General features: G+C 45.8%; 1 protein-coding gene across 1 annotated transcript in view; it reads left to right on the top strand.

Annotated features, from left to right (window-relative positions):
• Positions 1-26,355, top strand: part of SLC7A9 (solute carrier family 7 member 9) — a 659,969-nt gene that overhangs the window by 389,805 nt on the left and 243,809 nt on the right. The window contains exon 7 of the mRNA XM_069639081.1: positions 3,684-3,728. Coding sequence (XP_069495182.1) covers positions 3,684-3,728 — 45 coding nt within the window. The remainder of the gene's footprint in view (positions 1-3,683; positions 3,729-26,355) is intronic.

The following is a 26,355-nucleotide window of genomic DNA, read 5'->3' as shown; positions in this document are numbered from 1 at the left end:
CAGATTGAGCTATCTCCATTAAATACTGATCGATTGGTCACCATCATTCATTCTTTGAAGCAGCCTTCTGCATTCAAGATACGCACTACCCCTTGTTTTCTTTGGGGCATTATAAATTGTGCACACATCATTCTACTTTATCAGGTAATTCTGACTTACTATTTCTATTTTTCTCCACTCTGGATATTTGGGAAGGCGGTGGGGGAGTCATATTGGATCTCTCGTCACTTAAGCGGCATGCTCCTCTCTATGGGCGTTCATTTGGGAATTATTGATTTGACTGGTCTTTTTGAACCATTATGGTCCTTATAAACTTTATGGAACTCAAATTGATGTGGATGTAAATATATTAACATTGTGTTGATTGTAACCTTAGAAACAGTTACTTTTTTGTTATTTAGAGATTCTTCAACCTTTGAGGAATCACTCTTCAACCTTTTAGGTATCACTGTATAATACTCTTGTTCAAACTCTGTTTTTGGTAATATGTATATTTGTTTATAGTCAGTTTAGGCCTAAGAAGAAGAGGAGTCCATCCTCGAAAACGTGTCGCCAATTGAAAGCAGACTACTGGCAACATTTCCTCAATTTATTTTCTTTCTCTGTAACAACATTGTGATTATTTTTGTCTTTGTATCCAATGCACAATCTAATCCAACACAAAATATATACACTTATGTGATTTTACAAAATTGGTTTTGTTTGAATTTCATTATTTATTCATGGACATTATTACATTAATGTTATAGTAGTTGGTTTAGCCAACACATAATAGTGTGCAGGGACGGGAGGGTTCAAAAGCTTGAATCTTCTCTTTCTTTATTTGTTATGTGTGGAGGTCTTGTGCCTGGATCTCAGTTCCTCCCCCGCACCTGAAATCTTAATTGAGAACTTCATTTATTACCTTCTAAAGTCTAACACTTTAGGTGTGCACCTATTTTGGTATTCTTGTTTATCCTTATGAAGAGTCACAGAAAAGTCCTTGTGATGAATATAATCCTTTTTGCCAGCGAGACTTCCGCAAGCCACGATAATTGACTATTGGACCACGCAGGCAGGCGGGAGAACAACAGGAGTTCCTTATATCTATGGTGTTTTTCAAATTGTACTTGCAATAGCAAGCAGATGCCATCCTGATGAGTGGGTGCAATTTACAAACAGATGCTGGTGACAAGCAATCGATAACGCAACCAACAAGCACCGGATAAGGGATTCTCTAATAAACGGAGGCTTGTCAGGTGGTGAAACACCAAAGCCTTAGACACAAACAGTTCAAATTCATTAATGTTGGTTTGGTTACCCCAGAAATTATCCCTTGCCATAGTTTGAGGTCCTAATTGAATAAGCTACTGCTTGTTTGGTTAAGTAGTATGTCACCACTAGCATATCCCTTTCCTTCCAGGAGTAAGGTGTAGGATATCTATCCAAGGCCACCCTCCACAAGGGATAGCCTGAAATTCCTTGCCATCTTCCGGGCCCCACGCAGCACAAACCCTAAACCTATTCTTGACATCTTTCCCTGATCTGAATCAGTAATTCCAGCCCAGTGCCTGTGCGGTTAGTTTTAATGTATCTGGATCCCACCTGTGTTCACCATAATGGTATGTTCTCAGTTGAATTCTGCTTAAAATGAGTACATAAACCATGTGCGAGGAGCCTAAAAGGTTCACACAACACCATATGAAGTTAAGATTTCCACTAGTGAATTCAATCGCCAGGATAGTCTCATGCTCCTACACCTGGATAGAGGGAATGTCAAACGACACACTATGATATTCTGTCAAAATGGCACAGAAGAAGACTTTAAGTATAGGCACAAATGTCCTTTTGAGCAATTCGGCCGAGTTATATATGCATCCACCCACTGACACCTAGTTCAGCTAGCTCTGGGCTGAGAGACAGGGAACTGATGTTGTGACACTGAGTCCCAGGTGACACACTTTGCATACAGGTGCAACAGTGTTCCAGTCACCCGAGGATCTGTCTCTCCACTGTGTCAGCTTCCATCTGAGCAAACTCTGACCGCTTCTCGGTGTAAGGTACCATCTACTGATCAGCAGTTCATTTCCTTGGTGAAAGCAGAACCCCTACATCTTCTCTGCCCCCCTTCCCCAATACCGACCGAAAGCTGCATGTATGCCCTGCCCAGGCCTTTATCTATGCTCAGAACTCACCTTTGTAGCACATGTTGCCTAAGCCTTGTGAAGGTGCCACCAAGGCATAGTAGGCAGTTAAAACTAAAATAAAAAGAGCCTATGCGCAACCACGCATGTGTAGGTTTTCTATCTGAAGTCTGCATATACCCGGTGTTAGTGAGTGCATGCAGCTCACTTGACAGCAGGCCACGTGCCAGACAACACTACCTGACCACCTGGGACAGTGCCGAGGCAGCGTCTGCTACGCCCTCTTGTCGTCCCGAAAATGAATCTCCGGATCAGACCCCCTTAGGCGACTCCTGTTCCAGTGGGGTTATCTTCCAGCTTGGATTCTTCTAACTTTTCCTCATTCGAGCATGGCTACCTCTCAGCAGCCTCCCTGTCATTCCTAACCTGTGACCACACGACCCCAGCAATGCCTGTGTCAAAAATGGCATGAGAGGCCAACGTAAATGTCACCTCCAGCAAAACATTTCCTTTTGCCCATATCAACATTTCTCCCACCTCTGGCATCTTGTAAGGAAGGGATTGGCCATCAGTTGTAAGTCACTTTTGTGGTGTTTTTCCGTAACTCCCTGAAATTAAGCAACATTTACTGTTTTTTTCTTAATGGGGGTTTCATCCACCTTAGCACCACTACACCACTCTTCGTCCCCATCCACTCCCTTCTCTCAACCCCCCCCCCGCCCCACAGTATTTATTCTTGTTTTCCTGTTATTTTCACCTTTTACTTACTTATCCTCCAATATCAACCACAGAATGGGCCCAAAATGAATGTGTTGCTTTTGTTTTCTTCCTACCTTCTGGTGCCTTTTTGATACAATGTTTGTACATTGTGACCTGTTATCGTGTGGAAACACAGTTGGGGGGGGGGAGTCATGATTAAATAGCAAGTCAAATACGGTTTGACGAGAACCTTGTAAGGGTAGACTGCCCCATATACAGAGCGATAGTTAAGTGGTGTGAAGCGCCTTCAATGCTAAATCCAGTACATTGCAGGGGGGATAGCCTCAACGCAAGGGTCCCCATTTCAAAAAGACTGAATGCGTGTTTTAATCGGAAACGTACAAATATCAAAACAAAAATACAAATTCTGATATATAGGATGTATAATATCGACAAGGATGAATTAATGGAATTTGTGATATGTTAAACTTCATCGTGCGTGTGCGTGTGTGTGTGAGTGTGTGTACAAATGAATGGAATTTGTAATATGTTAAACTTCATTGTGTGTGTGTGTGTCTGTGTGTGTAAAAATTAATGGAATTTGTAATATGTTAAACTTTGTGTGTGTGTGAGAAAGCAATGAAGAACTGTTAAGTTATTACGTTAAATAATATTGTGTAAAATGCAATGTGCTTAACGAAGACATTGGAAGAAAATTAATTTTACTGTAGGAATAGGGAGCGATTTGTATGGCTAAATGATAGCTTGCTGCTCCTTGCTTTGCATGTGTCAATGTTTCTGCGGTAGTCATGCACTTTGTTTTGAAACCATACCAATTATGCTGTTGCTTGTTTTTTCAAGGAACCAACTGAACTATATCACAGAAGAACTTAAGAAACCTTACAGGTAAAACAGCCCAGACCAACTCATACACATATATTTAACTAATCACTTGTTGTCAGGTATGAAAAATGTTTAATGTGGATTCCACTGCCACCACAACATGTAAAACATACTATTCATATGGCAAATCCTGTTTGACCTACTCATTTGTCAAAATCCACAACTTGTCCACATTCACCCAGACATCCCATCCGTACTTTAGGGGCTCCCTTCACAAACATCCAATGTCATCAAGAGGCTGAAAAAATCGAAGACGGGCATTTCTGACAAAAAACGGTTACAACGACGGCACACTACAATGTGAGATCTGTAAAATGTGCCTCTGTAAGAGAGTGCTGCCACGCCTGTAGTAGAGAAAATGAGTAACTGATGTAAGTTAGCCGATAACTCAACTCAAAAGAACAAAAAGCTAAAGCAAAAAATGGTGCTCATTTAAGACAACGGGCAATGAAAAGGAAAAAGAACTTAGCAAAAAAATGGAAAACATTTTTATACAGAACCCTGATTTAGGAAAATTATGGGCTCTCTGCCCAAACCAGGTTACTGAGGAGAAGGATCAATGCCTTATGGATGTTGATGGCAACATATCAGTAGTGGTTGAATTTGAAGGCAGCCCGACTCCAGTAATTCAGGAGAACAACTCCACAATAATTCCTGAGCCTTCAGGTTTTGTAGTAAACAGCCAGTCTTCATTATCTGCACCAAATGATGCTTTTAATAGTTTCTGAATGTATCGATATATTTTATGATGAGAACTTTGATAGGCCATCACATCGATTCAAGGTTTTAAACTTAATTCATCAAATTCCTGAGTCGCAAACTTTGCACTCTAAGGATTCCAACGTGATAGAATATTCTGACCATTTCTGTAATTGGAAATTAGCTGTTCATTTTAATTCTTCTCTTGTGGCTAAACCGGCCTTTTAGGAATAAGGAGCATTTTAACAAGATGGGTTTTGATGGACCACCATTTGGGAGCCAGACTTCATTAGTCACTTGTTGAGGGGTGATCATGGAGAGGAGAACATGTGTGGATATGTAGATGAAATAGCATAGGGGTCTGATAAAAATGTATACAAAAATTGTACGATATATGCAAACATAAACTAATAGGCTAAATACTGTGGCTCCCGATATGTGTTATTTAACAATAAGTAGATCTGAGATTTCGTCATAGCTCTCAAGTACTTTGCAAGCTAACCCCAGTACCTGTTCCTAATGACTTAATCCATATAACTAAGCTCCTCTGCTGGAACACTAGAGGATTTAAACATGTGGTTTGCAAAGGCCCTTCTTTTGACTTCCTAGGGAAAAAATACATCATTTTTCTGTAGGAAACTTGGTGTACACATGATCCCATATTTGAGAGGTTTACATCTATAATTCTCCCAGCCGTGAAAGAGTCTAGGGAAGTTCAAAGGGGTGTCTTGTAATTGGTCAAAAAAAGAATTGGATATATAATAATTGGACCAACTTGTGATAAGACCTTGGCAGGTATTATCCCAGGTCAAGGTAATGATGTCATGTGCTTCCTGCAGGTGATCAATGTGTACAACTCCCCTAATAGGAAGAATAATTGGAAACTCAAAGCTTTTATTGATTAATATATTTACCTATGGTACTCTCAGGATCCGAGTTTGATCATCCTGATAGTCTGGGATTTGAATGCAACATGTCGGATATATGTTGAAGTAGGTTTCCGTTTTAATGAGGAATTGGTGGCTAATGTGATTCCTAGCAGTTTAAAGTCTACAGTACCTAATGAACACGGTTACACGGTATAAAAAATGAATACAGAATCTTGGTCTGTGGCAGATGATCATTTTTATTTGAAGAACGCATGAGGGTGTTCCAGGAGATTTTACAGGGGGTTCAAGATAGTGCCTGTATTGATTGTTAACTCTTCAAGTGACCATTCTATTCTTTCTTTGCTGCTATTACTGAATAGCAACAAACGTTACGGTCCAAACTATAGCATTGAAACTGTGATGGCCAAAGGGGGCACTCAAATGTGTTGGTCTAAACATAATATCTTTAATTGTAGCTCTCTCCTTATGTGTTATATGGGAGAAACCTTTTATTTTTAATTGGAATGCTGATCCTTCATATTGTTCTAATTAGATAAGAGAGCTTGTCTTTATAGAACAAGTAATACTGGGTTGGTCAAAGAAGAGAATACAAACTATGACTGGTTTATAGGAAAAAAAAGAGAACCCTATGTACCAATTTGAGATCCTTAAGACTTACATATTATCATAGTGAGCCCAAATATCTTCAAACAAAACAAAAGGCTCTTAAGGACTATAAGAATTGGATAAAGTATTATTGCAAAACATGCATATCCCATAAAGGTCAGTATATCTTAAAAGTACTTCAGTATAGGGACTTGTGCACGTGTTGGTCACTAGTAAGCGACAGCACAGGCATGGGCCTCATTACACGGAAGGCGGTAAGGGTTAACGGTCACTGGTAATGGTACCGGTGACCGTTAACCCTTACCGCCTTACTACGAGGTCCCTTTGCGGGTTGGTACTTTAACGCCTGCTTTTTGCAAAGGGACCTTGGTGCTAATTACGGCACCGCAAATTTGCGGTACCGTAATTAGCACATTCCCCATTCCCATTATGCCCTCTGGGGCAAAAATGAGAATGGGGAAGGGCAATGGAGGAAGGGGGAATGACCGCCCCGCCAACCTTGGAATAGGGCGGTAATTCCCCTTTCCTCCAAGGCGGTGCCGGTAATTTACCGGCATGGACCAAGGCCTTCCGTGTAATGAGGCCCATAGACTCACTTGCAAATAAATCCTATTGATTCAAAAATATGGTTACAATTTCTGGGACCAATCAATGAGGGTAAACCTGAGAAAAGGGAAAAGTGTACCCTTACTAATAAAGAGAAATGGTTAAACCTGTGCTCAGTACAAGACATTATGCCGCTACTAATTAAGGCAAATGGATCACGAGTCCCTGGAACGGATGTTCTTGCCACGTCAGTTTTCAAAGATGAGTTAAGTTTATGCTTGAATGTTTTCATGAACTTATTTAATGCTATTGTTGGATTCAGTTAAATGCCTACCACGTGGTACAAGTGTGTGTGCTCATTCACATTTTTAGTTTGGGCTGTTAGGTGGCTTGTAGGTGTTCTTATTTGTCCACCCATTGACTGTCCATGGCCATTACCACACAGTTCCTGCTGCTCCCCGCCCGAAAGACCTCCTCATGGGAACACTTTGAACTCACTTTAATCAAGCCTTACCATCAAAGTGTGCGCTCAAAGGTCCTGTTATAAACAACCATTGGCAACACCAACAGTTTTGGCTTGTGTATAAGTATTAGGCATTTGCCAGGTACTGTAATTAGATGCCCAGATACTCGCACCAGTTTTCACTTGGTCCCATCAATGCTACGTTTCTTGGGGAGTCGGTCTGGGTGCGCACCACTGGAGATGGAAGCCAAACCCAAGCACAGTGAGCAAGGGGTGACACAGCACAACGATCATCGCACGAGGCTGCCTGCACCCACACAGAGGCTTAGAGATAAGCCGACAAAGTAAGGAGCAGAGAACGATCACTGGGAGACGGGAGTGGACAGTCGTGGGCCCCCTCCCCCCTGAGGTCGGTCAGCAGGGAGATCTCCTGAAAGGGGTGGTAGAGCTGTGCATAGCCCCCTTGAGATGTTGCACACAGCGGAGTGACTAAGCACAATATTCCTGCAACAAACGTGATGGACATCAGAGCAAATAAGTCTGTAAATAGCACGTACCAGGAAGAACTGGAGTAACAGGCGAGCTGAGGTGCAGGTGGAGGCAGAGCATAAGACATTAATTGCAGCCATAGTAAGGGGAAAGTAAAGCCGCAGACAAAGCGCTAAGATACGGCCTGGGACAACAATCAATGGGGAGCATTAAAACCCATAACACCGGACGGAAACACATGATAAATTGGAGTAGCCAACCCCCGGAGAGGACGGACCCTGGGGCACGAACAGGGCAGAGCAACGTCTGTGAGGGGCGGAAAAGTCAAAAGCAAGCAGCCCATGATAGACATCTTTGCCAAGTCACAACAATCTCCCACCACCCCAGCGCAAGGTACGGCAACTGTACCGACAGATGTGGCCACTCCACGGGAGGACAGTGCAATCTTGACAGCCATAACAGAACTGAAAACCTCATGGGAGGCAGCGATGGCAGACCTGAGACAGGATGTGAGAGCTCTGGCAGAATGAACGAGCAGCCTAGAAAGTGCGGTGAAGATTAACACGGACACTAGTACGAACAATGCCAAGGAAGTCCACATATTGAAGCAACAAGTGGCTAACTTGGAGAATCGAGCAGAGGAGGACGAAGGACGTGCGAGACGCAGCAATATATACGAGTGGTCAGGCTCCCGGAGGTCAAGATCCCACGAACTATGTGGAGAACATGATATTGCAGGAGATAGGAGCAGGTAAGCTCTCCCAAGGGTTTGCAATTGAGCGCACACACAGGGCTCTGATCAGGAGACCGCAACCTGGGGCGTGTCCCATAGCAATTATAGCAAAAATCTTGAACTACAGAGACAGAGAGAAGATATTGGAATTCTTCCGGAAAGGAGGGATGATAAAAAGGGGATCTGCGACCATCACTGCATATCCCGACTACACCATGCAGGTGCAAAGACAGAGGTATAGCTACGTGGCGGTCAAGAGGAGACTACGCATATCTGGATACAAATACATGCTCCTGTATCCCGCAAAGCTCAAAATGTTCCACAAAGGCAGAGCACACTTTTTTGATACCCCGGAGGAGGTGGCGAAATGGCTGTCCGGAACGAGATGAGGAGCAAGGCCAGCAAGAACACGATAAGTGATTATAATGCCATGTATGATGGTAGGAGGGAGGAGGGTGCCAGGAAAGTGGCAACGGAACTGGTAAATAGAATAGTGTCGGGAGATGTTAAACAAGTGACATTTGGACATGTTGGACTAGAATATAACCCGTGAAATGCAAGACGGGCAGCGGTGAGGGCGCTTAGACTGATACATAAAGTTGTAGCTATTAGTTGGAGAAGGCCTACCCCCGAGTAATAGTTGGATCGCCATTAGGGTGATATTTCCCTGCTGAGCCGTGAGTATGGCATTTGCTGGAAAAGGGCTAGATGCGGGGGTACCTGAGATCCAGGGATAGAGCTGGGCATCATTTGAGGGAGGGTAGAGGTGGGAGGGGATTGCAGTGGAAGTTGGGGCAGGGCGAGAAGGGGGGAGGGGGAGGGACGGGGTTGGGGATGTTGAGGTGTTTGAAGTTGGGGAGAGTTTGGGAGGGGGGGAGTTGGAGAAACAGTTGGGGTACGGGCCTACACCCCGAAAAGACGAAATATGGACATGATTTGTGGAGGGAGGAGTGGAAACCTTATACATCATGGGGGACCTTAAAGTAGTCACCTGGAATGTCAGGGTGCTCAATAGCTATTTAAAAAGAAATAAGGTTATGATGTACCTGCATAGGCAGAAAATAGCATAGCCTTGCTACAAGAAACTCACCTGACCAAAGAAAAACTCGAGGTGGTCCACAGGAAGTGGAGGGGGACCGTTGTGGGCGCGGCATACTCAGCCTATGCTAGAGGGGTGATTACCTGGGTGGCACCGCATGTCCCATTTCAGTTACTGCACTCTACGGTCGAGACAGACGGGAGGATGGGAGTGATAAGGGGGTTGGTGGAAAGCAAGGAAATATGTATTAGAAACACATTTGCCCCGAATCAGGATACGGCGGCATACTTTAGAACTCTATATAGCAAACTAAGGGCCTCATTACACGGTAGGCGGAGAACCATGGCGCAATTAGCGCCATGGTTCATGCCGGTAAAATACCGGCACCGCCTTGGTGGAAAGGGGAATTACCGCCCCATTCCAAGGTTGGTGGGGCGGTAATTCCCCCTTCCACCATTGCCCTTCCCCATTCCCATTTTTGCCCCATAGGGCATAATGGGAATGGGGAAGGCGCTAATTACAGCACCGCAAATTGCGGTACCGTAATTAGCTCCCTGGGTCCCTTTGCGGGTTGGTTTTTACCGCCTGCAAAAAGCAGGCCTTAAAATCCCCAACCCGCAAAGGAACCTCGTAGTAAGGCGGTAAGGATTTACAGGTAACGGTAAAATACCAGTACCGGTAAACCCTTACCGCCTACCGTGTAATGAGGCCCTAAGTGTGAACCTTGGGGGGGGGCGGTGATCTGGGGAGGATACTTCAATTGTACGCTAGACCCAAAAATGGATAGATCAGATGCCAAAAATAGATAAACCTACCCCAACTGCCAGGGCGCTGCAGTCTCTGTTAACGGACTTCGGGTTAGAGGATGCATGGAGGTTACACCATCTACAAGACAGACAGTACTCACACTATGCAGCCCCCCAGAACTTACATACTAGACTGGACTATGTGTTTGTCACACATGAACTAATGACAGAAATAGCACAGGCAGATTACAAAGCCAGGGTCCTTTCAGACCATTCGCCGCTGATACTAGTGTGGCAATACCGACCCCTGAGAGCTAAGATACCGACATGGCGCCTCCGAGCAGAAGCGTTGAAAGATCATATTTTTAGGGAGGACATGAAAGAGGAAATAATAAACTATTTAGAGATCAATACTGGCAGCGTGGATACAGCGGGTATGCTCTGGGAAGCCTTTAAAGTAGTAGTGAGAGGGATAGCTATAGCCAAGTCCAAGGGACTACAAGGAGGGATTTTGGTTGAACTGCAGGAAGCAGAAACGGAGCTAGAAGTAGCATTACAAAGGGAAGGTAACACTAGGGACAGTATGGAAACAATACTTAAGCTGCAACAGAAATGCGCCGGATATTGGGAAAGGTTGTGTAACCTCAACTATAAAAAATACATAGAGAGGCAGCATGCAGGGGAGACAAGCCAGGGAAAGTCCTAGCATGGCTATATAAAAGCGAGACTCCCAGACCTACAATCAGGATGTTAGCGAGAGAAGATGGGCGTGTAGTAGACACTCAAGAAGGAGTTAATCAGGAATTTCTGGATTATTACCATATCCTGTACGGAGATGCGGAGGGGAGCGACAATAAAGAGATAAGAGAAACACTGGAGGACATTGGATTACCGCAGATCAGCGCAGAAGAGCGAGAGGAGCTAGACGCACCGATCAAACTGGAGGAATTGGAAGAACTAGTAAGGCAGCTACCCACTAGTAAGACTCTGGGGCCTGATGGGCTCCCAAGCAAATTTTATAAGATGTACAAAAACAAGGTACTCCCCCCCCCTCTTAGAGATGCTCAATGAGGCATATGAAGTTGGGAAACTACCAGAGTCCCTAAGAGAGGCGATCATCATACCACTCCCCAAGCCCAATAAGCCTGGTTGTGAGTGCAGTTCCTACAGACCCCTGTCAATGTTGAACCAGGACAGTAAAATATTGACGGCTTTCCTGGCAAACCGAATGAGAAGAGTCATTAATAAATTAATACACCCCGACCAGACAGGCTATGTCCCCAACAGGAACATATCCAACAATCTTAAACGATTTCACCAAGTCATTGAACATGCAAACGGGGATACGGGTGAGATGGTAATAGTTTCATTGGATGCAATAAAAGCCTTTGACTCGGTCAAATGGCCATGGCTGATTGTGGCCCTGACTATTTATGGAATAGGATCGGGGTACCTTAGATGGGCCAAACTATTGTATAGCGAGCCGCCAGCCAGAGTTAAGACAGGAGAGGTGATATCAGAGAGGTGGCAACTTGGTAGAGGCACTAGGCAGGGATGTCTGTGGTCCCCCATGTTGTACATCTTAGCTCTAGAGCCCCTTGCGATATACCTGAGGCAGCAGTATGACATAATAGGTATTACCATAAAGGGGGAACTGCATTTAATTTCTTTGTACACTGATGATATGTTGCTGTATTTACGCTACCCTGAAGAAAACCTCCAGTATGTCCTGGAAGTGTGGAGCAATTTGCAAGGCTCTCAGGCATAGCTGTGAACCCCAAAAAATCGTGGATATTTCCACTGGGCAGGTACAAAGGGATCCCCTTAGAGCAGGTGCTGATCCTGCAGATACCATGGGAGATCAGCAATTTTCGTTATCTTGGGATAGACATATACCACACGGTAGAAGCAGAGCATCAATGCAATACTGAGAAAGCTATCAAGAATATTGAAAATAGCATGAAGTTATGGGCGAAGCTCCCCTAGCGATGATGGGGTGGGGGGGCAATGCTGGAAATGGTGGTCCTACCAAGACTACTGCACTATTTTGGGAACATCTCATACTTGATACCTAGACTATTCTTTGTCAGAATAAACAGCATACGTAGCTAAATGGCTCTCAGAAGAGCCGACTTCAGAATCCAGGCTGCTCCGCTTGGACTGTGCCCCATTCTTCCTAAAAGAAATGATGTGACTGCCCAGATCAGATATGGAAGGACGGCCAAAGATGATGATACTCGGGTGGGAGATATGGCGTAGAGCCTGTCAGATAATGGGGAAACCCATTCCCGTGTTCCTCGCAGGTCCCACTGGTCGCTCTGGCGGGGAAAGATAAACAATTAAGACTGACGATTAGAAAGCAATGGGAACCGGCGGGGATAGCAACAATGGGCGACATGTGGCAAGAGGGAAGTATAAAGGACTTTGCGGGGGCTGGTGGAGGAAACGGGGCTACACACGGGTCAGTATATCACATACCATAGGGTGGTGCAGCGAATTAAAGAGACTTGCTCCGAATTAGTGCTAGCGGATAAACCGGACGCCACTATAGACATAACATATGACATAGCAGAGGGGGGGTATGAAATATCCAGAATATATGAGCTGATGATGACCAAAGTGGGGAAGGAAGTGGCACAGCTTAGACAGGACTGGGAAGGTGAAGTGGGTACCCCAATGAGTGACGGGATGTGGGAGGGGGCACAAGGATATCACAAGAAAGTGTCAAGAAATGCCAGATTACAGCTGATACAGTTATATATAACCCACAGAGCATATATGACCCCCCCCAAAGGATTGCTAAATTTTAAAAAAGCAGGACGACAGTCATGCCCCAAATGTCACGAAGAAAATGCTGGAATGGTACACATGTTCTGGTCGTGCCCAGTAATTGAGAGATTCTGGGGAGAAATAGCACATAGGATGGAAGAAAAAGGGATCAATATGGTGGTGGACACAGTGTGGGCTTGCTTGATTGGAGGGTTTCCTAGACCACGTACACTCAAGCATGTGAGTAAATTGAGAGACCTGGCGTATATACTAGCAAATAGAAGAATCGCCATGGGGTGGAAGGCATGTCATAGACCAAGAATAGAAGGGTGGTGGAAAGATCTACAGAAATGGGCGTAGGCAGAAACTGCAGTATGGCAGGAAGCAAGCAATGTTGGGGGGGACGAGGAGATTGGAACCCTGATGGCTTGGAAACAACTAATAACTGAAGTATGTGGGCCCATGTATGATGGAGCAAGTGACCAAGATCCAACAGGAAACATTGAAATGGAATCCCTACCGCAAGATGGAGAAACAAAAAATGAGGGAAAGTAGGCTCGGGTGGGGGGGAGGGAATGGGCGAAACAGTGGATACAGATACAGTGATGTACATTCAAATGTCATTATGTGCACTGTAAGTTTGGTTTATGTTGTTGGTTGAAATAAAATCAATAAAAATTGAAAAAAAACACAGTTCTGATATTTCTGTACTTAGATGTTCTTAACATACCTGGCATTGCCTGGTGTACTCTCCTGACAGGGCTTCTTGCTGTTACACACTTGTAATTTGCCTGTTATACTCTTCTGCCAGGGCTTTTGTTCCCTCACACGTCTAACTTGCCTGGTATACTCTCATGCCAGGCTTCTTGTTCTTGCATGCCTGCAATTGCCTGGTATACCTTCCTGCCAGGATTTCTGTTTCTTGCACACTTGTATTTGCCTGGTATACTTTTCTGCTAGGGCTTTTGCTCTTGCACACCTTGAATTGCCTGGTATTCTTTCCTACCAGGACATTTGTTCTTGCACACTTGCAATTGCATGGTATACCTTTCTGCTAGGGGTTTTGCTCTTGCACACTTGTAACTTGCCTTTTATATTCTTCTGCCAGGGCTTCCTATTCTTGCACACTTGTAATTGCCTGGTATTTTATCTATCTAGGGCTTCCTGCATTCACATGGGGTTGCCAACCATTTCCACAACTGCATATTAACTTTATTGGATATTGCATCCTCTCAAGATATATTTTGTTTTGGTGCTCCCGTGTATTTACATTCCAAACATTCACACACGAAAAAGGGTTTTACTTCTCTTCCCTTTTTACAGTTAGTTCCTTTTTGTTTTCTTTCTTTCTGTGGTTCTTACTACTGTTATTGGAATTCGGCACAGTCGCTGAAACGCCCCAGGGTCCACACTGACTTTGGGGTGACTCGCCAGTGCTTGCTGGCGTTCTCTGGCTTGTTCGCAGGCATACGGTAAAGGTAGGCCGCCTGGCTTCCCTTCGTGGGTATTTCCTGTTCAGTTTCTCGTCTCCTGTGGCATCTCTTCCACATGTCTGCTTTCCCTCGGGCTCCGGTAAGCAAGGGTTTGATTGCGGGGGTTGGCATACACCCAGGAGTCTTCCTCTGGCTCCTGGCGTCTCGGCAACATAACGCGCTCTGTCAGCATCTCCCATCTTCTCTGCTGGTGAGCGGCCCGGCTCCACCACGCTTGCTTCTGCTTTTCCATTGTTCAAGCCCCATAGACAGATTAGACAGATGAGACATCTTCTCGCCAACAGTAATCTCTTGCATCTTGTTGCTATCCTTTAATTTTCCCGGGCACAGGTATTTGCGGAGAAAGACTAGAATGCTAGCTGGGCTTCTGGTTTCTCCCGGTCTGAGCTATTCTTTCCCTCTTCTTCGTCCCAGTACTTGAGGAATTAAGGGACACGAAGTCCATTGTTGGTAATTGATTTCTGAAGCTTGAATAATCATTTGCGATAGTTTTAAATGGTGATGTATTGTTGGATGAGAGAAAATTGGACCTGGAGAAGGTGGCCTTGTAATTTCTACAAGGTAGACCAAGGTTGGAGGTTTGGCTCATTTGATGTGGGGCAAGGTCTTCCCTGTGCTTCACAGGGGGAGGTGTGTATGAATGGCAAAAAGTCATAAGGGTCTTGAGGATGGGAAGATTATCGTTAAGGGCAAATGGGGGATACCATGCCTCGTCCAATGAAACCATGTCATCTACCTGGAGGACGTCTCCTCCCATGTGATGCTCCCTCATATAGCCGCCCCCAGGGTCAGGATCAGAAAGTGCCTGTCTCATCCTGGCCACATGAGGTATGTTATGTTATGTTATGTTTCTTTGAATTTATATAGCGCCTTATGTACCATTGGCATGATCTCAAGGCGCTGGTAGGTTGAACGCCCTCGGGAACCGAAGTTCAAGTCAGTATAGAGAAGAGAGAGAGTCATAAGGTGTGTGTGAGCACCGGATATGTGTGCAGCAGGTGTGGCATTCGTGTGATAGCTGCTTCTTAGCGGTAGGTGTGGTGGTTGGGAGATCAAGAGTATGTGTTCGTTCTGGCAGGTTGTTATCCAGACAGATTCTGGCTGCGTTAGGCCTGAGGAGAACGCCTAGGCTGGAGGGTGTGTAACCAGCTTTGTTTAGTTAGGATGATGGAGAGTATGAGGCAAGTGATGGTATGAGAACAGTTATATCGAATGGTGTCATAGTATCGCTGTGTTCTAGTTGAGTGGTGGTGTAAAGAAGAGAGTAAGCGTGGAGATGTGATATGGTGGTTTACCTTAGGTGTTTAAGATCGAGCACACTTCAATAGTTCCATGCACTCCAACCGTTCCATGAATTCAAACTGTTCCATGGATTCCGGCCGTTTCAAGCACTCCAAAATGTTCCATGCACCCAGAACCGTTCCATGCACTCCAAACCGTTCCATGCACCCCAAACCGTTCCATGCACTCCAAACCGTTCCATGCACTCCAAACCATTTCATGCACTCCAAACCGTTTCATGCACTCCAAACCGTTTCATGCACTCCAAACCGTTTCATGCACTCCAAATCGTTTTATGCACTCCAACCATTTTATGCACTCCAACCATTCTATGCACTCGTACCATTCTATGCACTCGTACCATTCTATGCACTCAACCATTCTATGCACTCAACCATTCTATGCACTCAACCATTCTATGCACTTCGATTGTTTTATGAACTTGAGATTGTTCCATGCACTCTAATCATTTTTTGAACATTGTCCATTCCGCGCCCTCTATCTGTTCTGTGCATTCCATCCGTTGCATGTACTCGCTCAGTTCTATGCACACTATCAGTTCGATCAGTTCTACGTATTCCTTCTGATCCTTCGTCAGCTCTATGCATGTTATTCCTTCATCATCCGGTCTGATCATTTCATTCGTTCTACCCACGGTATCCATTCTCCATGCATCATCCATTCACATACGTGACCTGTTCCATACACCCTGTTTCACCAGTTCCATTCACTTACGTCAACCATCCATCCACATTCGTTATCCGCTCGTCCACCTACTTCATTTGTTCCATCCACTTCACCCGTTTCATCCACAGACTTCTTCGGTTCCATCCACTTCACCCGTTCCACCCACTTCACTGGTTCCACCCACTTCACCGGTTCCACCCACTTCATTGGTTCCAACCACATCAACTGTTTCGTCAACATACTTCATCCGTTCATCCACCTATTTCATCCGTTCTACTCACTTCACCCTTTTCGTTCAACATACATAACCCGTTCCTTCCACCCACTTCATCCGTTCCTTCCACCCACTTCACCCGTTCCTTCCACACTCTACATCCGCTCCACACTCTAAATCCGCTCCACACTCTACACCCGCTCCACACTCTACACCCGCTCCACACTCTACACCCGCTCCATCCACATAGTTCACCCGTTCCATCCACATTCTTCACCCGTTCCATCCATCCACTTCACCCGTTCCATGCATCCACTTCACCCGTTCCATCCAACATACTTGATCCGTTCCATCCAACATACTTGATCCGTTCCATCCAACATACTTGATCCATTCCATCCAACATACTTGATCCGTTCCATCCACCCACTTCATCCGTTCCTTCCACCCACTTCACCCATTCCTTCCACACTCTACACCCGCTCCACACTCTACATCCGCTCCACACTCTACATCTGCTCCACACTCTACACCCGCTCCACACTCTACACCCGCTCCATCCACATACATCACCCGCTCCATCCACATACATCACCCGTTTGCTCCACACCCTACACCCTCTCCACCCTCTACACCCGCTCCACACTCTACACCCGCTCCACACTCTACACCCGCTCCGCACACTACACCCATTCCATACTCTACACCCGCTCCACACTACACCAGCTCCACACTCTACACCTGCTCAATTTCCACTTCACCTGCTCCATCCACATACATCACCCGTTTGCTCCCCACTCTACACCCGCTCCACACTCTACACCCTGTCCACCCTCTACACCCACTCCACACCTGCTCCACACTCTACACCCGCTCCACACTCTACACCCGCTCCACACTCTACACCCGCTCCACACTCTACACCCGCTCCACACTTTACACCCGCTCCACACTTTACACCCGCTCCACACTCTACACCCGCTCCATTCCCACTTCACCCTCTCCATCCACATACATCACCCGTTTGCTCCTCACTCTACACCTGCTCCACACTCTACACCCACTCCACACTCTACACACGCTCCACACTCTACACCCGCTCTACACCTGCTCCACACTCTACATCCGCTCCACACCCTACATCCGCTCAACACCCTACATCCGCTCAACACCCCCACACTCTACATTCGCTACACACCATACATCTGCTCAACACCATACATCAGCTCCATGCTATCATCTACCCCACACCCTACATCCGTACCACACTCTACATCTGCTCCATGCTCTCATCTGCTCCCGGCTCTCATCCACTCCATGCTCTCATTCATTCTGCGCTCTCATCCGCTCTACACTCTCATCCGCCCTACGCACTCCATCCTCTCCACCGACATTCATCTGCTCCACCGACTTCATCCGCTCCACCGACTTCGTCAGCTCCACTTACTTCATCCATTCATCCTGCATTATCGGTCCAACACATGTCACTTGTCGCACGCACTCAATCCGTTCCATATTCTCAATCTGTCCCATGCACTACACCCGTCTCATGCACTTGAATTGTCTGTTCTATTAGTTCCATTTATACCATGCACTCTTACATTCCATTCCATCTATCTGTTTCATGCACTCTACCTGTTCCGTGGACTCTGTGCACTCATCTGTATCCTGTATTCATCTTTTCCATCCTCTACACTTTATTCCTCTCGTCCTTTTGGTTCCTCTCATCCATTACATTTATTTCATCCATTTCATTAATTTCAATCATTTTACTGCTTTCATACAATTTATTATTTTTATCCACTTCACTGTTTTGGTCCATTTTACTCATTGTATTCTGTTTGTCCTTTTTAATTTACATTAGAAGTTATTCGTTTTCGATTTCTCGCTCGGATCATGATGCTGGATTGCTATTTATGATCTAGCATTTTGGGCTAATGTCATTGAGTTGCTGTTATCCAGTTTGAGTTAGTTTGGGTTAGGGGTCGGTTTTAGGGGAAGAGCCATGTTTTCAGTAATTTGCAGCATGACATGAGGTCTTCGGTGAGTCGGATGTGGGGTGGGAGTGCGTTCCACAGCGTGGGGGCCAAGGCTGAGAATGATGAACCACCTAACCTGACTGGGTTTGTTTTTGGTATGACTAGGAGGCCGGCTGAGCTTGATCGCAGGGTGATAGGGTTTTAGTTTGTCTTGAAGATATTGAGGTCCGGTTTTATGCAGTGCTCCGTGAGAGATACATAAGGTTTTGAAGGTCACCCTTCGGGCAACCGGAAGCCAGTGCAGAGTTTTGGGGGCTGGGGAGATGTGGTCTCTTGGGCCAAGCACTAGCAACAGTTTGGCTGCTGCATTTTGTGCTCTTTGTAGTTTAGTCAGTTGGTACCCGTGGACTCCGAGGTAGAGGGGGTTAGCATAGTCCAGTCTTGATAGAACAATTGATTGGACTGCGGAGAGTCTGTTGGGAAAGGAAAGGTATGGAGAAATGCGCCTCAGAGTTTTAAGGTGGTAGTGGCAGGACTTTGAGACGTTGTTGACCTGGCGCGAGAGGGTTAGGTCTGAGTCTAGCGTGCATCCAAGGTTTTTTACTGAATTAGAGGGTGTCAGTGAGTTGCCCCTGGCAGATGGCCAGGGTAGTGGGTGTGGAAGAAGTTCGGTGTTGCCACATACCATGATTTCGGCTTTGGAGGGGTTTAGCAAGAGGTGGTTTGTGGTCATCCAGAGATCTATGTCGAGGAGGCAGGAGGCGAGGTCAGGTCGGCAGTTGGGTTTTGAGTTCAGGAGTTTTAGAATTAGTTGAGTGTCATCGGCGTAGTTGTAGCACAGGATGTTGTGTGAACGAATTATTCGTGGGAGGGTTGCCATGTAGAGGTTAAACAGGAGGGCTGATAGGCATGCTCCTTGTGGAACTCCAGTGTCGACTGGTCAGGCTTGGGAGGAATAGGTGGAGGTTAAGGTTATTTGGTTCCTATTATTGAGGAAGGATGCTATCCATTTGAGAGCAGTTCCACAAATTCCTAGGGAATGGAGGCGGTCAAGGAGGATTGCGTGGTTGATTGTGTCGAAGGCGGCGGATAGGTCAAGAAGGATTAATGCGGCGCATCCCGCAGAATCTGCCGTGCTTTTAAGGTCATCCCAGATTGAGGTTAGGGTGGGTTCAGTCCTGTGTCGGGCTCTGAAACCTGATTGAGCGGGGTCTAGGAGATTGTTGGCTTCGACAAAGGCATTTAGTTGGGAGTAGGCAGTTCGGTCAATGAGTTTGGCAAGGAACCTGGTGTTTGAGATGGGGTGGTTGTTTTTGGGCTCGAGAGGGTCGAGGGAAGGTTTTTTTATAAGAGGTTTGACATGAACCGTTTTGAATGCGTCAGGAAAAATTCCTGAGGAAAGGGAGTCATTTATGATGGTTCTTGCATGTTCTCCTGCGCAGGTAGATGCAAACATTTCATTGAGGGTTGTGGCTGGGCAAGGGTCCAGCAGAGAGCCAGATGGTTTGCGGACAGAGAGAAGTTTGAGAAATGGGTCGGTTGATATTGGGCTGAAGGAGTCGAACGTTGGTTGGGTAGTGGTCACAGGCGGTGGGATGGCCGGTATGGAGGGTGGATTGCCTGGTGGGTGTAAGAGAGCTAGTTTATTGGTTAGAGTGTTTGTTCTTTCGAGAGCTGTGGTGTAAAATTGGAGAGAGAATGAGTCGCACAGTGATTGTGAGGGGGTCGGAAGGGTGGTGGCGCATGATGGTTTGGTGAATTCGGTGATGATTTTGTGAAGTTCTTTGCTGGGGTTTTACAGTTTAGGATTCGGGAGTTGTAATGGGCTTTTTTTGCTTTCCGGATTTCAGCCTTGTACTGACGAAGGTGCCGGGCCAAGGTGGATCTGCTCAGGGGTGTTTTGTCTTTCAGCCATTTGCGTTCTAGGGATTTATATAGTTGTTTAGTGGTCTTCAGTTCAGGTGTGAACCATCAAGGGAATAGGCAACGGCGGGCTGATGGTTTGCAAGAGGGTGTGAGCCGCATTAGTGAGGTGTTGAGCCATGAGTCAAAGGCGTTGGGGGTTAGTTGTTCATTGAGTAGGCAGGTAGGGGGAGGAGACAGAAGGAGTGCATCGGCTAGGTCAGGAAGGATTGTTAGTTTCTTCCAGTATTTGCGTAAATTCAGCGGTTCGGGTAAGGGGAGCGGGTTGGGTGAGCGAATGGCGAAAGAAACAATGTACTGATCGGACCAGATGATAGGGGTAGGGGGGTTTAGATGTATCAGGTTGTGGGAGCTGAATATGGCATCAAGTGTGTGTCCTTTATAGTGAGTCGGGCCGTTTATGTGGGGTTGGAGGTTAATTGCATCTAGGCCGTCAACCAGGGAGTGTGTCATAGGGTTGGTGGGAATATCAAGCCATATGTTGAAATCTCCTAGAAGGGTGAGATTGGGATGGTTTAGTTGGAGGGTGGCGATAGAGTAGCAGAGGTTGTTAGAGAAATGTCTATCGTAGCCAGAGGCTCTGTAGATTATTAGGAAGCTGTGGGAGAACGAAGGGGAAAGGGATAGTTTAACGAGGAGTGATTCGCAGGAAGGTATGGATGGTTGGTTGTCGAAAATTGAGGCGTGGAAGTGAGACTTGAAGGTGATTGCTATTCCTCCTCCTCTGGGATGAGGGAGTAGTCAGGGGGGAAGGCTTCATTGGCGATAGGGGCGAAGTCGTCAGAGAACCAGATTTCGGTGATGAAGACCAGGTCTGATTTGTCAGAGGCGAGGATGTCAAAGATGCTGTGTCTGTTTTTTGCTACGGATCGGGCATTAAAAAGGATGCAATTCACTTCGCTAGAGGAGGAAGATGTCGGAGTGGCAGAGATGGGGGGTGGGGCCGGGGTAAGGTGGAAACTGGAGAGCGAGAGTGGTGGGGTGGTTGATGGTCGATGGGAAGAGTGGGCGAGCAGAAGAGTTGGTGGGTTTCAGGTGGGAGTCGATGGACGCGTGTGTTGGGATGATTGGGTTTGGCATGGGGGATTTGAAGGAGGGGTGTGGGGGTTAGGAGTTCAGTTGGGGTCGGTGAAAAATCGAGGGAGAGGAGTCTCAGACAGGGTGAGGCATGCGGGGAGGGTGGTGATTGGGGGATGAGGTGGTGAGTCGAGACAGGGGAGGCGATGAGTACTGAGAGATTGAGGGAGACCAGGTACGTTTTCTCTTCAGTGTCTTTGTTGCTATTGGTGTGTGAGAGAGGGTAGGGGGGGTCAGAGGGAGAAAGGGACGAGGCTTCTGTTCTTGCTAGGGCGAGGCGTGCAGTTTTTAGGGAGGGAAAGGAGCGTGGTCGGAGGGGGATGATGGAGGGAGTTGCTGAGGGAAGCGGGGAGTGAAAGGTTGTTGGGTCGGGTGTGCCTGGGAGGGAGGTGAGGGGAGCGGGTATGTTCATGGTAGGCTGATGGATGGAGGGGATGGGAGAAGCAGTGGTCTTAGGGTGGTTGGCTCGCCATCGCGCCCTCTGGCTTGGTGTTTGGAAAGGGGATGGGTAGGGGATGTGGTGGAGGGTGGGTTGATTTGGGGAAAGGGGGGACGGGTGGGAGGTCTGGCGGGAGGGGGGGCGCACGGGTTAATTTTTGGGAGACCTTGGTCGATTGGGTGCACTCATGGTTCTAACTGTGATATATATGGGGTTGGATGACAGATATGTTATTCGGCACACTTTCTAAATGTAATTACACCAAGAGCAAGATTATACCACAGATATGCTGTTAGGCACGTTTCAAATGCAATTATACCAAGAGCAAGACTAGTTCACAGATATGCTGTTAGGCACGTTTCAAATGCAATTATACCACAGATGTGCTATTTAGGTACACTTTCTAAATGCTCTTTCACCAGGAGCAAGACTAGATCACAGATATGCTGTTAGGCACTTTTCAAATGCAATTATACCACAGATGTGCTATTTAGGAACACTTTCTAAATGCACTATCACCACAGATATGTTATTTGGCACACTTTCCAACTGCAATTACACCATAGAGATGCTATTAGGGATATTTCGCCAACAGATATGCTATTCGTCACACTTTCTACATGCATTTATACCACAGATATGCTATTCGGCACATTTTCAAAATGTAACTACACCGAGGATGCTATTAGATGGACTTTCCAAACGCAATTATGCCACAGTTATGCTATAGTGGAGACTTTCTAGATGCAACTTTCTAAATGTAGTTAAGCCACATGTATGCTATTGGGCAGACTTTCTAATGCAATTTCTAGATAAAATTATGCTACAGGTATGCTATTGGGCAGATTTTCTAATGCAGCTTTCTGGATGCAATTATGCCACAGATATGCTATTTGGGAGACTATCTAAAAGCAACTTTCTAAATGCAATTATGCCACAGATACACTATTGGGAGACTTTCTAAATGCAATTATGTCTTTCTAAATGATATTTCACCAACAGATATGCTATTCGGCACACATTCAAAATGTAACTACACCGTGGATGCTATTACATGGACTTTCCAAATGCAATTATGGCACAGATATGCTATTGGGACACTTTCTAACTGCAATTATTCCTTAGATATCCTATGGCGAGACTTTCTAAATGCAATCGTTCCACAGATATGCTATTTGGGAGACTATCTAAAAGCCACTTTCTAAATGCAATTATTCCACAGATATGCTATTTGGGAGACTATCTAAAAGCCACTTTCTACATGCAATTATTCCACAGATATGCTATTTGGGAGACTAACCAAAAGCCACTTTTTAAATGCAATTATGCCACAGATATACTGTTTGGGAGACTATCTAAAAGCCACTGTCTAAATGGAATTATGCCACAGATATGCTATTGGGAGATTTTCTAAATGCAATTATGCCACAGATATGCTATTGGGAGATTTGCGAAATGCAATTATGCCACAGATATGCTATTGGGACACTTTCTAACTGCAATTATTCCTTAGATATCCTATGGCGAGACTTTCTAAATGCAATCGTTCCACAGATATGCTATTTTGGAGACTATCTAAAAGCCACTTTCTAGATGCAAATATGCCCAGATATGCTATTGGGAGATTTTCTAAATGCAATTATACCACAGATATGCTATTTGGGAGACTAGCTAAAAGCCACTTTCTAAATGCAATTATGCCACAGATATGCTATTGGGAGATTTTCTAAATGCAATTATGCCACAGATATGCTATTGGGGGACTATCTAAAAGCCACTTTCTACATGCAAATATGCCCAGATATGCTATTGGGAGATTTTCTAAATGCAATTATACCACAGATATGCTATTTGGGAGACTAGCTAAAAGCCACTTTCTAAATGCAATTATGCCACAGATATGCTATTGGGAGATTTTCTAAATGCAATTATGCCACAGATATGCTATTGGGGGACTATCTAAAGCCACTTTCTACATGCAAATATGCCCAGATATGCTATTGGGAGATTTTCGAAATGCAATTATGCCACAGATATGCTATTGGGAGATTTTCTAAATGCAATTCTGCCATAGATATGCGATTTGGGAGACTATCCAAAAACCACTTTCTAAATGCAATTATGCCACAGATATGCTATTGGGAGATTTTCTAAATGCAATTATGCCACAGATATGCTATTGGGAGACTATCTAAAGCCACTTTCTAGGTGTAAATATGCCACAGATATGCTGTTGGGAGATTTTCTAAATGCAATTATGCCACAGATATGCTATTTGGGAGACTATCTAAAAGCCACTTTCTAAATGCAAAAATGCCACAGATATGCTATTGGGAGATTTTTTAAATGTAATTATGCCACAGATATGCTATTGGAAAAGTTTCTAAATGCAATTATGTCACAAATATGCTATTTGGGAGATTTTCCACATGTAAACTACAATGCAGATATGCTGTTTAGGAGGAATTTCTAAGTGAATGCTACTACGCAGAATGATGAGTTTACAACAGATTAGCTTACTGGATTGAGTGGTAGGGTAGTATGGCGTGAAGTAATTGCTTCTGTCCCCACCCCTGCCACACTTACTTATTGTTAGCTTCTTGCTTCTCCTGCGGATACCTGCTGATACGATCAGGAGCCGTCTTTGTAGGAGCCGTCCTTTGCCTCGGGGTCCTTAGCGGGTGGGGCTGCCGGGGAGAGGGCTGCCCTGGGAGTGTCCGTTTTTACTGGGTGAGTCAGCCAATCACGGCAGTGGGCGGGTCGAGAGGCAGGCAATCAGGAAGTGGGCGAAATAGCACAGGAAACGGGCTACGAGGATGCTTTTCCACAAATTTAGTGACAATTTTACTAATTAACAGGGCTCAAGAGGCACTCACCTGCACCAGCAGTGGCGATGGGAAAGAAGGGGCTGGGGCTGTGGACGGGTTGCTAGACTCAGGGCCTAATGCAAAGCGGACCAATCAAGGGCAGTGGGCGGGCACAGGGGAGGGCTGAGAGATGGAATCAGGAAGCGGGTGAAATGGCGAGGGAAGCGGGCTACGAGGGCGCTTTTCCACAAATTTAGGGACAATTTTACTAATTAACAGGGCTCAAGAGGCACTCACCTGCACCAGCAGTGGCGATGGGAAAGCTAGTATCATAACATATAGTCTTCAATTTCCCCACAGAGTTGAATTTTGTGTAGTTCCTGCCTGGGGCAGATGGGCAGTTCCTTTGAGAGTACAGAATGTTAAGCATGTGTAAGTGCATGCCCGGAGAGGTTGTTGGCAGCTCCTAAGAGCCTCAACCAATTAAGCAAAAGGAAAGCTATCCAATGGTATACAAAGTCATCTCCCAAATATCTTCAGTAAAGTCCCTTCCACACATGAATACAGTGAAGTATTTAAAAGCATGCATAGAATTATATTCCAAAAAGTAAACAACTAGGAAGCTCAGGCTGGAAGTAAATAAGAAGATTACTCCTCCTCAGGATCCACCAGAAGGTGGTGAAACACGTGTGGGGGATAATCTTTAAACATTTGAAGGATAATAGCATAAGCACCTAGTAAGCATAAGGATAAGCGGCAACAAAAATACCTGTGGTTAAATAAAGAGACTATCAAGTTTGAATGACAAACTGTTTGAATTTACAAACACAGAGGGCTCAAATTAGAGGCTCTATTGATGGAATGAAGATCTGTCTGAAATTACCAAGACATGAAGTCAAGAATTCTTTTTATTTTATTTGTATTTATTGGTAATTTATAATGCACCTATACACAAGGGGTTTTCAAGGCGCAGCAAGGCAAGAGGGAGGGGGGACAGGGAGGACAAAACAGTGGCGATCCTAAAAGGCCTTGTGACATTCATATCGTGCAAGTGCAGTAATGATAAATGCAGGGGGGAGGGTGTGGGGAGTGCAGGAACAGGGCGGAAGGGCTCATGAGTGGAGAGGGCTAGGAGAGGCCAGGTGGACAGGGCCAGGCGAAAGCATAGAGTGCAGGGGAAGGGGGGTCCACAAGCTAAGTGCAAGGTAAGGGTCTAGAATGGCTCCAAGCATGAAGGCCAGCCAGACAAGTGCATGTGGCGGGGGCCCTGAGGGTAAGTGCTGAATGAGGGGGGAAGTACGGGGGGGTCAGGGGAGACCAGGTGCAGGGGTAGACTTGGCAAGGAGGGGCCTAGTGCCCTGTATGAATCTAAAGGAACCAGGCAGCCAGTCTAGGGCATACAGAGACATTAGCTGGGGAGGTGGTGGGGGAAGGAAGAAGAGAAAGGGAAGTTCCTGAGGAGCTTCCGGTACCTAGGGAGATCCGGTTCAAATCTGAGAGGGGCAGAGAGGCCATGCAAGAGGGAGGCAGCTGCGGAGGAGAGAGATCTACCCCCCACTCTCTGCTTGGAAAAGTGTCTGATCTGAAGAGAGTTAGAGCTAGACGAGCAAAGGGCTCTAGCAGGGAGGTATTTAGAGAGAGAGAGAGTTGGATATAGCGGGGTCCGAGGCCCCAGAAAGCCTTGTGGGTGATGCAGAGGGTCTTGAACTTGATCCTCACAGCAACCGGGAGCCAGTGGAGAGATTTAAGG

The sequence above is a fragment of the Ambystoma mexicanum genome, chromosome 1q (assembly GCF_040938575.1).
Source record: "Ambystoma mexicanum isolate Mex_15411 chromosome 1q, UKY_AmexF1_1, whole genome shotgun sequence".
NCBI lineage: Eukaryota > Metazoa > Chordata > Amphibia > Caudata > Ambystomatidae > Ambystoma > Ambystoma mexicanum.
Note: the sequence above shows the minus strand (reverse complement) of the source record. Positions and strands in the feature narration are given on the sequence as shown.